Source organism: Sinocyclocheilus anshuiensis, unplaced genomic scaffold (assembly GCF_001515605.1).
Source record: "Sinocyclocheilus anshuiensis isolate Anshui unplaced genomic scaffold, SAMN03320099.WGS_v1.1 scaffold461, whole genome shotgun sequence".
Taxonomy (NCBI): Eukaryota; Metazoa; Chordata; class Actinopteri; order Cypriniformes; family Cyprinidae; genus Sinocyclocheilus; species Sinocyclocheilus anshuiensis.
Window position 1 is genome coordinate 1031383 of NW_015541005.1, and position 13752 is coordinate 1045134.

The 13752-nt window shown below is 34.5% G+C and overlaps 1 protein-coding gene across 1 annotated transcript in view; it reads left to right on the plus strand.

Moving 5' to 3' along the window:
- The window catches only part of LOC107690247 (methyltransferase-like protein 22), a 17381-nt gene extending 4679 nt beyond the window's left edge, over positions 1–12702 (plus strand). Inside the window, exons 2-11 of the mRNA XM_016488503.1 lie at positions 2014–2274; positions 2355–2395; positions 2483–2583; positions 2750–2793; positions 6659–6730; positions 9304–9357; positions 9648–9728; positions 9913–10015; positions 11590–11758; positions 11975–12702. Of these exons, the coding sequence (XP_016343989.1) occupies positions 2014–2274; positions 2355–2395; positions 2483–2583; positions 2750–2793; positions 6659–6730; positions 9304–9357; positions 9648–9728; positions 9913–10015; positions 11590–11758; positions 11975–12007 (959 nt within the window). The 3' untranslated portion in view covers positions 12008–12702. The remainder of the gene's footprint in view (positions 1–2013; positions 2275–2354; positions 2396–2482; positions 2584–2749; positions 2794–6658; positions 6731–9303; positions 9358–9647; positions 9729–9912; positions 10016–11589; positions 11759–11974) is intronic.
- The last annotated feature ends 1050 nt before the right edge of the window (positions 12703–13752 follow it).

Genomic DNA, 13752 nt, shown 5'->3' on the forward strand with positions numbered 1-13752 from the left:
TATTGTGGCCAGCCTAAGGCACACCTGTGCAATAATCATGCTGTCTAATCAGCATCTTGATATGCCACACCTGTGAGGTGGATGGATTACCTCGGCAAAGGAGAAGTGCTCACTAACACAGATTTAGACAGATTTGTGAACAATATTTGAGAGAAATAGGCCTTTTGTGTACATAGAAAAAGTCTTAGATCTTTGAGTTCAGCTCATGAAAAATGGGGGCAAAAACAAAAGTGTTGCGTTTATAATTTTGTTCAGTGTATATAAAGTATAGGATTTTTTTATGTGGGCAAATTGAACAATAAACACAGCAATTTCTGCCAATGTTATGGCCAAGTTTATTTTTAGTTTTTTTTTCTGCTGTGTTCCGGGTCGATAATGCTCAGGCTCACAGCATTTATCACTGCAAGGTCCAGGTCTAAATACAATGCTGGTTGGCCTATTCTGGCCCTTAAACCCCTGATGTGACCATGAGTGCAGTTGCATAGCCTGTGATTCATTATCCTCACCAGAGCAGCTAGGCTCAAATGAAGCTGAAATTATACCTTACACGACCGGTCACTATTCTTAGAAAAACAAAAAGAGCCAGATTTTGAATGCCTTAGATGAGGTGACCTTTACAATGCTAGACTGGAGCTTACACTGTAAAACTGAGCTTTACGGTTCTGCTCTTGAATAATAAGATGCATGCTGTGCAGACTCCATCAGCCAGAAATCACAATTTTAAACTTTTGACAAAGTTATATGCCCATTCTTTCTCTATCGGTGTAACTTTAAACATAGTCCATTAGTAATTAAAATAATCCAGGCTGATTTTTAAGCTTGGCTCTCTCCATCTTGAACTCATTGATCCAAGCCCTGTAGACCCCATTTCAGTATTTTTATACCTCTTTTATCTGTCCATGTTTTTATCGTCATATCCCATTCAAATCTCTGTTGTCCCAAATACCAATAGAGTATATTTTAAATGCAGTATTCTTTAATTTAGTGTTGTACAACTGCAAGGTAGCAAGCCCAAAAATGAGTTGAGTCTATTCTGGCTGTGAACAGCAGGGAGAAACCAGTGAGATGTTTTTTTTTTTTTTTTTTTTTTTATAAATTAATATCTTTATATTTTAGGACGTATTAAATGTGTTAGTAAAGATATTTATGATTTAGTAATTAAAGATTTCTATTTTAAATAAATTTAACTTTGTGTTTCTCAAAGAATCCTGAGAAAAAGTATTGTGGTTTCCACAAAAATATTAAGCAGCACAACTGTTTTCAACATGAATAGTAATAAGAAATGTTTCTTGAGCACCAAGAAATATTAGATCAGCATATTAGAAAATTTTCTGAAGGATCACGTGACATTGAATTCTGGAATAATGACTGCTTTGCCATCACAGGAATAAATTACATTTAAATGAATATTAAAATATAAAGCAATTCTTTTAAATTGTACTAATATTTCACAATATTACTGTTTTTACTTTATTTTGGATCAAATAAATGCAGCCTTGTATTTAAAAAAATCTTACTGACCCCAAACATTTGAATGGTAGTGTATATTCAAAATAAACCTTGTTTCTAAGGGCCAAAAGGATGTCAGTTGCAAGAAATCTTGGCTAACATAATAAATGGACCTCAGGGGAAAAACGGCTAAAAAGTATAATTTACATTAGTCTCTTAGGAAAAAAATGTTTAATCAATACCTTTTGTTTTTTCTATCACTACTGCAAAGAAATCCATCTAAATGATGTAAAGACTCTTTTCTTAGAAACTTAATCGATGTTCCTGTCAAAGGCAGACTCATGCATGGTCATTACGAATAAAGAAAAGACAGAAATCACATATCTTCTCAGTGCTAAAGAGCCACTCTCATTCTGTCTGTCACAGCCATTACTTCATCATAGCTGACTCCACATCTTCATGTCTGCTGCAGCGAAGGCTGCTGTGACCATTGTAAGCCAGTTCTATCAGTCAGTTCACACCTTTGTATATTATCTGAAAATGGATTTGCATCTGTATGTCCAGTCTTCACTTCGAAGTTCAGGATTCTGCAGGATTGCGATGGAAAGGACTCAAGCGGTGAGTTGCCTGTTTGTGAGAGCACTGATGCAACGAATGTTCCTCGGGATGAAGATGGGGACCTGGATGTGGTCAGGATGCCCAGATGCTCCAGCTGTAACAGGGATGCAGTATGTCCCATTATCCTAAGTCAATCCGCAGCAACGCTGACTGACGAGGAGGAAGATTCTGAGGAGGAGGATGGTGCCCGTGACGTCATTAAGATTGGTGAGGGCTGCATTAGAGATGTATGTGAATTAATGGATTTGTTCTGTCACATTGTATGATTTTAAATGCGTTTTAAACAGAGCATACTATGGCGACACCTCTGGAGGATGTAGGGAAACAGGTGAGGACAGGGACGAAGGGTGATTATGCAGTACATCTACTCCTCTACTACATCTACATTGTTCAAAGTTGTCGTTTGTCATTGCAGATCTGGCGTGGTGCTTTCCTATTGGCCGATTTCATCCTGGCACAAGCAAGCATGTTCAAAGGCGCCACTGTCCTTGAGCTTGGAGCTGGAACAGGACTGACCATTTACATTTACATTTACATTTAGTCATTTAGCAGACGCTTTTATCCAAAGCGACTTACAATTGGGGGATATATAAAGCGATTCTTCTTAAGAGGCAAACAGACACAGGAAGTGGTTGTAATACCAAGTCTACCAGTGAGATAGGATTCAAACCAGCGAAGTGACCAGTATTGTCATGGCAATGGTGGCCAAGACGGTGTACTGCACAGGTGGTGATGTGATTGAGTTTTTATTATTATTATTATTAGATTGAGTCATTTAAAGTAAAATGTGCCTTTGAAACTTTTTAAAACAAGCAAAAATAGAGAATGATACATCAGAGATAGTCCATGGTGATGATCCCATTGCTGCTACATATTTTCATGTATAAAATTTGTGATAGACAGACAGACAGACAGACAGATAGATAGATAGATAGATAGATAGATAGATAGATTAATAAATAAACATTCAAAAGTTTGTATTAAATTAATCAGTTTTTTTAATTAAATTCATTTTATTCAGCAAGGGTACATTAAATTGATCAATTGTGACAGACTTTTATAATGTAACAAAATATTTCTATTTTAAGTAAATGCTGTTCTAATATAATGTAGTAATAATAATGATATATTATTAATGTTTCTTGTTACATTAAATCAGCATATTAGAATGAATTCTGAAGGATCATGTGACACTGCACTACTGAAAATCCAGCTTTGCCATCACATATTTATAATACATTTTAAAATATATTCAAATAGAAAATGGCTATTTTAAATTGTAATAATATTTCGCAGTATTACTGTTTTTATTGTATTTTTGATCAAATAAATGCAGCCTTGGTGGGCATAAGAGACTTTTGAACGGTAGTGTATTTATTGTGATATATTACAAAATTAATTGTTAGATGCATGCTATATATATAAATAACAAAATTAATTGCGTATTATTTATTTTTCCCCAAAATTACATAAATGTAAATGGTCAAAACATTAACCTGTAGAGGTATAAACAAATATTTTGTCAAATATTTTTGCTTGCATATCCAAAACATCTGAAAAATCCACCTGTGTCAAAGGATGTTTTAGTAGGCTTTTGGAAGTGGTGTGGATGCAGTGATTACTATGGGCTTTTTTCTTTGTCTTGATGATTGCTGCCATTTTAACCATTTGCTTTATTCTGTAAGTGTCTGTAATACAGCCAGGTTTCTTTGGAAGGAAGGTCTTTTATTAGAGCTCTGTCTTTCGGCATGACTGGATTGATGTTCTCTGACCAGTGGAAGCAGATAGAGCCGTCATTTTAAAGAGAGCGAAAAGAGCTTGGAAAGGCAGTAAAAGACAGCATTATCTTCAAAGCGCCTCTTCGCAGCGGTCCGAGGCCACAGAAAAAAATACACAGGCTTGTAGTAGATATTACACCCAGATGTTATTCACAGGAGACTTTTTTTTGTTGTGTGCAGTATTATTGTGTTATTTCATAAATTGATGTTTGTGTCTGTGTCGGTGTATGTTAGCATGGTATGGACAAAAGCTGTTTCTGGAGTGTTTGAGAGAGAGAAACATTGATTTGTAACTTCAGCGTCAAGTAGACTGGAAAGGCTTGTGGTTTGATTGCTTTGTGCGGATGGTGTCACAGTATTTATTAACACACTCCCTCCTGTGAAATTTGTGCTGGACCTTTTCTAAGACCTCTGATTAATAAATAAACATTCAAAAGTTTGTATTAAATTAATCAGTTTTTTTAATTAAATTCATTTTATTCAGCAAGGGTACATTAAATTGATCAATTGTGACAGACTTTTATAATGTAACAAAATATTTCTATTTTAAGTAAATGCTGTTCTAATATAATGTAGTAATAATAATGATATATTATTAATGTTTCTTGTTACATTAAATCAGCATATTAGAATGAATTCTGAAGGATCATGTGACACTGCACTACTGAAAATCCAGCTTTGCCATCACATATTTATAATACATTTTAAAATATATTCAAATAGAAAATGGCTATTTTAAATTGTAATAATATTTCGCAGTATTACTGTTTTTATTGTATTTTTGATCAAATAAATGCAGCCTTGGTGGGCATAAGAGACTTTTGAACGGTAGTGTATTTATTGTGATATATTACAAAATTAATTGTTAGATGCATGCTATATATATAAATAACAAAATTAATTGCGTATTATTTATTTTTCCCCAAAATTACATAAATGTAAATGGTCAAAACATTAACCTGTAGAGGTATAAACAAATATTTTGTCAAATATTTTTGCTTGCATATCCAAAACATCTGAAAAATCCACCTGTGTCAAAGGATGTTTTAGTAGGCTTTTGGAAGTGGTGTGGATGCAGTGATTACTATGGGCTTTTTTCTTTGTCTTGATGATTGCTGCCATTTTAACCATTTGCTTTATTCTGTAAGTGTCTGTAATACAGCCAGGTTTCTTTGGAAGGAAGGTCTTTTATTAGAGCTCTGTCTTTCGGCATGACTGGATTGATGTTCTCTGACCAGTGGAAGCAGATAGAGCCGTCATTTTAAAGAGAGCGAAAAGAGCTTGGAAAGGCAGTAAAAGACAGCATTATCTTCAAAGCGCCTCTTCGCAGCGGTCCGAGGCCACAGAAAAAAATACACAGGCTTGTAGTAGATATTACACCCAGATGTTATTCACAGGAGACTTTTTTTTGTTGTGTGCAGTATTATTGTGTTATTTCATAAATTGATGTTTGTGTCTGTGTCGGTGTATGTTAGCATGGTATGGACAAAAGCTGTTTCTGGAGTGTTTGAGAGAGAGAAACATTGATTTGTAACTTCAGCGTCAAGTAGACTGGAAAGGCTTGTGGTTTGATTGCTTTGTGCGGATGGTGTCACAGTATTTATTAACACACTCCCTCCTGTGAAATTTGTGCTGGACCTTTTCTAAGACCTCTTATTATTTCACTCTGCACCGTACAGAGAATTACAACAGATTATTGTGGCTTGGTACAGATCTAGAAGGAGCTTTAAGGGCACCACTAGATTATGATTTAAAACTAATTTGATAAATATTTATACAGTACATTTCAGAAAGAAATGTTCATGCAAATCAGGCGTGAACTGGATTAAAACATGCACCAAAATATGCACTGGATTTATATGTACCAATATAAAATTTCTATCCAATACCAGTTAGCTGATCGTTATTTCTATGTAATGCTATAATGTCTGTAAATACAACACTGAAAACTGAAATATTGTATGTGAATCCTATTTGAATTTGCATTATAACATTATAAATGTACGGTATGTAACATGGATACTCATTTTGAGATTTGTTAAAGATACTGTAAAGAGATCTACCTGTTTTTAATTATTATTTACATTAATACATTAATTAAGACATTAACGTCTAATGTTTTTTTTCCCCTAATTAAAAAGAAAGAAAATTAAACTTTTTAAATGAACTTTAAGTGACAATTAGATGGCAATCTACACGTAAAAATAGCGAAAAAGAGCATGCACAATTAAAATAGAATAAAATAAAATAGAAAAAACTCTAATATTGGGTCGTAACTGTTATGGGAACCTGTACTGTGCATCCCTATTGGGAATGGGATATATAAATTGAAAATTAAGTGTTGTACATAACTTGTTTACTCTTACAAGGTATTTTCAGAAAAGATGATAAGTAGAATTCCCAAAAGCAAGTCTTTGTAAAGTACGTAGGGTCTTATTGAAGTTTGGGACCCTGCCTTTTTTTTTTTTTTTAAATGGTGGGTCAGGTTGCCCATGTCTGCACATTATCAAACTTTATCAAACCTGATTTAGTCTGTTTAATTTTACGCCAATAATACTTGAACACATTAAAATGTCAATGTTATGTAACTCTTACATAATAAGACACTAATTTGTTTTCAGTCTCATTCAGTATAATAGTGTCATCTCCTTCTTTTTAGCAGTCTTTTAACCTACACAGGTATGTGAATTAGTCACAGTACATTACGAAACATTTCAGCTTTGCGATTGGCTTCAGAAGATAAAGAGCTTGTTTTGGATGAAGGTTTTTTTCATCGTTAGCTCACTAAATGAAAACATCTTTGTGGTTTTCAGATGTTGGTGACGACCTTCTGAGCATGTGTCACAGAAATGTGACTCTGAACAAGCAGCACTTTGAACCCCAAGGTAAACATTAACACCATATCAGGATGTTAAGCAGCACTCACTCATTAATGACAGCTTTTAGGCCCCTTTTCATGCTGATAATGTGTCATAAAGAAGGAGTAGCAGAGTGCCTATGTGTGTTCTCCTCCGTTTTGTGCCACCGTAATTGTGTATACAAGCCAGGTCTTCCGTGAAATACAGTTTGAATTGACCATAGCAGGACTGAAAAAAGCTTGTGAAATAATGGTTCCTATAAAAATATTTTTCCTCAGTTCATATCATAACTGATTTATGTACTTGATCAGGGCTACGTCCGAAGTGTTTGTCTGGATGTTCTCCGTAATATCTGGTGATAAGTTGAAACTAGACTTTCACATTTTCTAAACAAATCGAGGGTGGTGCTTGAGCTTGCAAAAGTCACCACTGAGGTGTTGCTAAGTGGTTACTGAGGCGTTCTAATGGCGCTTTTCCACTGCGTGGTACGACTCGGCCAGTGGTGTAGTAGTGCCTGGAGAAGTGGGTATACTCTTAATTTATGTCCCCATTTTTTTAAGCGGCCCAGCAAAGGATGAACGGCCTGTGTTATAAACAGTGACGTAAGACTAGTCTTGCATATTTAGTTCACCCCAAAATGGGCCAATAGTATTTGCACATTTTCACTTACTGTAACTTCTGTTACTTTACTTCACAGAGTAAGGATCATTATGAAATTAATATTAGCCACAAAAGAGGTGCAGATTTTGCAATAAATAATTAAAATGTGAAAATTACATAGACTGCAACAATTAACATGTTGTCAGAACCTCTAGTAGACAAGCTATTTTGTTAAGTTATCTGTAGGAGGATCATGATCTCTATTTGATACCAAAAAATTAAAAAAGAAATTGTGATCAATTTATCCAGAATTGTGCAGCCTACTCCTATGTTTGACTGACTGTTTCTCCCATGGCATACAGTGACGGGCAAATAGTAACCCCTACTTCCCCCATACCTTTTTACAATTTATCTATATAGCCTACTATATAGTGCAAAAAAAAAGTTTGTTTAGAGCATTTTTAATACAATTAAGCACTAGTCAAGCTGCAATATCAAACAGGACCACAAGGAAACGCCAAAAGATCACTAAACCTACTGCCTTGACCTGACTGTACAGGCTTCTATACGGATCCATTCAGAATCTAAAAAACACCTTCAGGCTTCAGCAGCGTCCATTATAAAACACTCGTGCTTTTAAGCCAAATACACGCTGAAAATTATAATTCTGGAGGTGACTCTAAGCCATCTCTAATTAAATCGGTCGGGTTTTCTCTGTAGCTGTTTTGAACTTAGGCTACTGTTTGAAGGCATTCGTTTACTGGATCCTTGAACTGAAAAGTTTACCGGTTTAAAAAAAAAATCTGATTGCAAAAACTTGCTTCTTTTCATCTTTAAGGTATTGTTTTCGTTATAATGTACAGATTCAAATTAGGAGTCAATAATTAAATATTATTTTATCACTCTGCGCGCCTCCCTGACATGCACTCAAGCCCAGACCGACTCCGCTTGCATTCACGTGATTTGTCGAGATGAGAGGCGGGCGCAATCATCAATCAAATTCAAAGGGAAGCTGGCGCATTCTGACCGCATCACAGTCTTTACTGGGTATGTTTAGGGAATATTTGCATTTATTCACATTCAAATCTTGGACGAGAACCTCCTTCCCCACTGTAACATATATGAAATAACCCCATAATGTAACATACATAAATCGCGCAGTAGCAGATCTATTCAGGTGGAGCTGGGGAAGGTGTAGGGTTTCTGAAGTGCACTGCAACTGCTACAGCAAGCACTAGCCAAGTATTTAAATGTTGAGCAGCTGCTCATTGGCTGCTGATACAAAAAGAACCAATCAGCTACTATAATGATAATGATGTGATTATATTTCATGACAGAACTTTGCATTTATTTAACTAAACCGAAACACTGACTGTACTGACAAGAAGTCTTGTTAGAGCTGCCTCACAGCAGAATTTGGATTTGATGAAATGTGCATGTTATTTTCCTGTTTATTACTGTGAAGCTGTTTTGAGACTGAATCTGTATTGTACAAAGCGCTATAAAAACCAAGGTGACTTGACTTGATTGAACTTTTATTAGTCTTATTAGCAGCCCTCAAATGTGTAATCATAAACTGTGTTGAAAAGCCATGAATTTCAGTTACGGTTGATGTTTTAAACTTTTTTTAATTATTTTAATAAATTAAATTTCCATTGAAATGCAATACATTAATAACAATGAAATAAAATTAGTGTATTAAAATATGTAAATATTTAATATTCAGGAACAGTGTCAAAAGAGGCAAAAAATATTAATCCAGCTAACTGTACATGTTCAATTTTTTATATTTTAATATATGTTTTTATGTGTGTGTGTGTGTTTAAACCTGCTGTGCACAAGTGACACTGGGCAACATACACTGCAAAGCTGGCCATTTAAATTGCGGAGTGTCTATTTACACTCCGCATAATACTTTTTGTAATGTATTTCATACAAATAGGAAATTTGATGTTATTTTTCTTTCCTTCATCTTGATTTCACTTCTATACATCCAACAGAGAGCGAAATAAGGGTGCGGCAGCTGGACTGGATGTCAGATGATTTCTGCACAGGTAAGAATTCAAGGAGAATCAGGTGTGAAATGCTAATTGGCGTGGTTTAGAGCCAGACCTGAGATCGTAACATGGCCAGTTCTACCTATTAGAGCTGCGCAGTCTCCTCACCTCCTGTTGAATCCATTTGTAGGAGGGAAGTAGAGTCTATCTGAGGGCAGTTGACACAGTATAATGCACAGGGCTTCCTCACACTCATAATACCAGTGATGAAGACTTGTGAAATAGGCCTTATGAAAGTCAACGTGTGGTTGTCATCTCATTTGCCCTCATATTTTAACTCTCCCCAGACGCTGATTTGGACTTCTGCTGGACTGACGCAGAAATAGCGGACTTACATGATAATACCACTTTTGTGATCGCGGCAGATGGTAAATTTGCAGAGAGTGCTTTCCATAATTATACAATGAATTCATTGCCTTAAAAACTGCCACAGACTGGAGAGACTATTAACATAATGAATGAATAGATGAAGGCGCTCACAGTGAGCATGATGAAAGCCTGAATTATATGAATTTGTTATTTGTTAAGGATGTTTTTGTACTTCCCCTTCAGTGTGTTATGATGACGATCTTACAGATGCTCTGTTCAGAACATTATACAGACTTGCGAGCAACATACGGCACCCAAGCACAACCTACATCTCCATAGAAAAGAGGTTAGAACGGCCTATTACCAGCCTCACCAAGACATTCAGATCACAGTCACATATCCTTGGAGCTTATTTTTCAGCATTCACGTTCATCATTGTAACTGTCGACAGTAATAAATTAAATTAAAATGTAAAATATTAGTACATAATAAGTACGTTTGTATATATTATGAAGAACATCAAATGCAATCAAATAGTAGCTAATATATGTTGCTTGAAAAAATATTTAATAAATTAAATAAAAATAAAATAATTAGTACATATATAATAAAATAAAATAATTAGTGTGCATTAGACAAAATAACCACTATAATGAAATATTAGCTTCTGTATATTTTGTTAGATTTTTTTTAAATAAAATTTTAATTAGTACGTAATAAAGTAAATTAAATAAGTTTGTATATGTGACCCTGAACCACAAAACCAGTCAATTTTGATTTTTAAATCTTCAAATTGAGATTTATACATCATCTGAAAGCTAAATAAATAAGCTTTCCATTGATATATGGTTTGTTAGGTTAGGACAATATTTGGTCGAGATACAACTGTTTGAAAATCTGGAATCTGAGGGTGCAAAAAAATCAGAATATTGAAAAAATCACCTTTAAAGTTGTCCAAATGAAGTTCTTAGCAATGCATATTACTAATCAAAAATTAAGTTTTAAAATATTTAGAGTAGGAAATTTACAAAATATATTCATGAAACATTACCTTTACTTAATGTCCTAATGATTTTAGGCATAAAAAAAATTTGATAATTTTGACCCACACAATGTATTGCTACAAATATATCCGTGCTAATTAAGACTGGTTTTGTGGTCTCATATATTAGGAAGAAAATCAAAAGCAATCAAATAGTAGCTATTATATATTTTGCTTGAAAAAAATAATAAATCAAATTTAAATACAATAATTAGTACATATATAATAAATAAAATAATTAGTGTACATTAGAAAAAACAACAATAATAAAATCTTAGCTACTGTATAATTTGTTGGAGTTGCTTTTTTAAATTGCATTTTAATTAGTACATAAAATAAAGTTTGTATATATTAGGAAAAAATGTCTATTGTAATATCAAATATCACCTATTATATATATATTTTTAATATATTTAAATTAAACAATGAGTGTGTATATATATATATATATAAATAATATGACAAGGATACGCTAGAAAAATACAGCCACTGTTATGAAAAGTTAGCTATTATATATTTTGTTTGATTTAAAATTATATTTAAATAAAATAAAAATAGTATATAAATAAAATAATTACAATAATTACAATGGGAAAACATTGACGTAATATAGTTAAATATTGGTTTTCTTGAATTTTAATGCATTTTTAAATAAATTACATTCCAATATATTCAAATAAAATAATTAGTAAATAAATAAAACAATTAGTATACATTAGGAAACACATCTGCTTTAATATAATGATATGCTGTTATATGCAGTTATTCTCAATTTGTCCATAGTCTTAAGAAGGATGCTTTTGGGGCTGACAGACCCATGCTAACCAAGAAAAACCTTGACCTTTTGTTCCAGCATGATGGTTTCTGTATTTCCGCAGATTAAACTTCACACTGAGACACATGGACGTGTCCTGTGAAGCATATGATCACTTCCGCCACTGCCTAGACCAGTTACAGCAGATGACAGCTGGAAAGATGAATTTCACGGTAGAGCCTGTGAAGAGCTCCTTTCCTCAGTTCTTTCAGTATGAAAGGGTGGAACAGCTGGTGAGGAGCACTTGTCTGTGTGTATTTACTCAGTAAATCATTCAATTGTTTCTTTGAATATGCATCATATACAATGGTAGTCAATTATTTAGTTTGCTTGTTCTGATCCCCTCGAGCACGCTCTTGTTACTGCCCTTAGGGGGAGCTGTTGATTCTTGAAGTAGATATTGTGTTCAGATTAACAGCGTTAATCTCAGTGTATTCTCTCTTCTGCAGGAATTTTGGAAGGTGACGGCAGAAAGACTTTAATATATAGAACCAAAGGTTTTTGTTTCCTTTTAACACCAGGATTTGTAATGTTTGCAGAATTAATCTTTGTAATTCCTATTTTACTTAAACGTGAAATTCAAAGTCCTTAGTTTGATCATTTGCTTAAAAGTTATTTATTAAAAACTTTATTAAAAAAGCAAAGGCTTTTCACTTTTCATGTGAAAATTGGTGCTGATGTATGTTTTACTGTGACCTGCTTGAATTTTTAGCGTTAGAAATGGTGGCAAGTTCTTCAAAGGATCATTGGGAGAGACTTTGGGTAAATACTGTTGACATGTTTTATGACAGTTTGAAAACAAACACAATGTATTGTTATTGGGGTAGTATATTATTACCTATGACAAAACTGTGCTTCAGCAAATATACATTTTAAGACACTGACGAGCATCCATAAGTAGATCTGTAGATCTTTGAAGATCTGTGTATTGCCATTAAATGAATTATGCTTCAGCTCACATGTTGGTGGATATATATTTTCTAAATTAATAAAACCGTTGAATAAAAATATGCAGCAACAGAGGTGAAGTGGCTGAATGCTATTGGTTTGTTTCCTTCTCTGAACACTAGAGTGTGCAAGAGTTGAGACAAGAACATGCTCACCTCATAAAGTAGATCTGATCAATATTTCTTGTTTTGAGCGATTGTTCATGAAGCTATTCAATCTATAAAGGAACCTGGCATGTGAACTTAGTTTGTGGTGTTTCAAAACACAGTTGGAAGGTAGAGGGCCTGAAAACAATAAAAATGTAATTCAATTAAAATGTAAAATAAACTTAAAATGTAGTTAAACTTGTTGCATACAACAGTCTGTAATAATGTTGTGTCCACTCTGTAAACATTTACAATTTGGGAAATATGAAGTGCTGACAAAACACTGGTGATGCTTCTTTCCTGGAATTGGTGTTTTTGAACCAGTCTTTTAAGTGAATGAATCATTCTTGTTCACTTTCATTCCCTCATACATGATTTCACCAAGTACATGTTCCTGGATCAACATCCTTGTTGATACTGGAACAACATTCCTATCAACCAATCAGAATTGAGGGATAACTTTTCGGGAAATATCTGTTTTAGGTTTAAGATCAGGCTTAGGTGCTTCTACACCCTTGTTAATCAGCTATCATTTCACACTGATTTTAGGACTAAATTATGGGTAAGGTTAGGTTTAGGAGTAGGGATTGGGTTAAGTCTATACTTTTGGACCGTTATGTTGATCCTTTTGAACAACAAAAGGTGTTGATCCAGGAACATGTTGTAGGCTACTTGGTGAAATCACAGCGACCGAACCCCTCATACTACCTACCTCTGAGACTGACAGTAACACGAACCAATAGCATTCGAGTAGGGGGTGTTAAGAAGCATTTAATTGGTTGTACATACTAAACGAACACGCCCAATTCACTTAACGAGTGCACGAATCACATGCAAACAAAATGAGGGAATGAATATGATTTGATATGATATGACTGAAATATATAAAATATATGGAAGAGGTGTTAGTGAGGCCAGCAGGGGGTGCTCACCCTGTGGTCTGTGTGGGTCCTAATGCCCCAGTATAGTGACGGGGACACTATACTGTCAACAAGCACCGTCCTTCGGATGAGACGTTAAACCGAGGTCCTGACTCTCTGGTCATTCAAAATCCCAGGATGTCTTTCGAAAAGAGTAGAGGTGTGACTTCGGCATCCTGGCCAAATTTGCCCATTGGCCTCTGATCATCATGG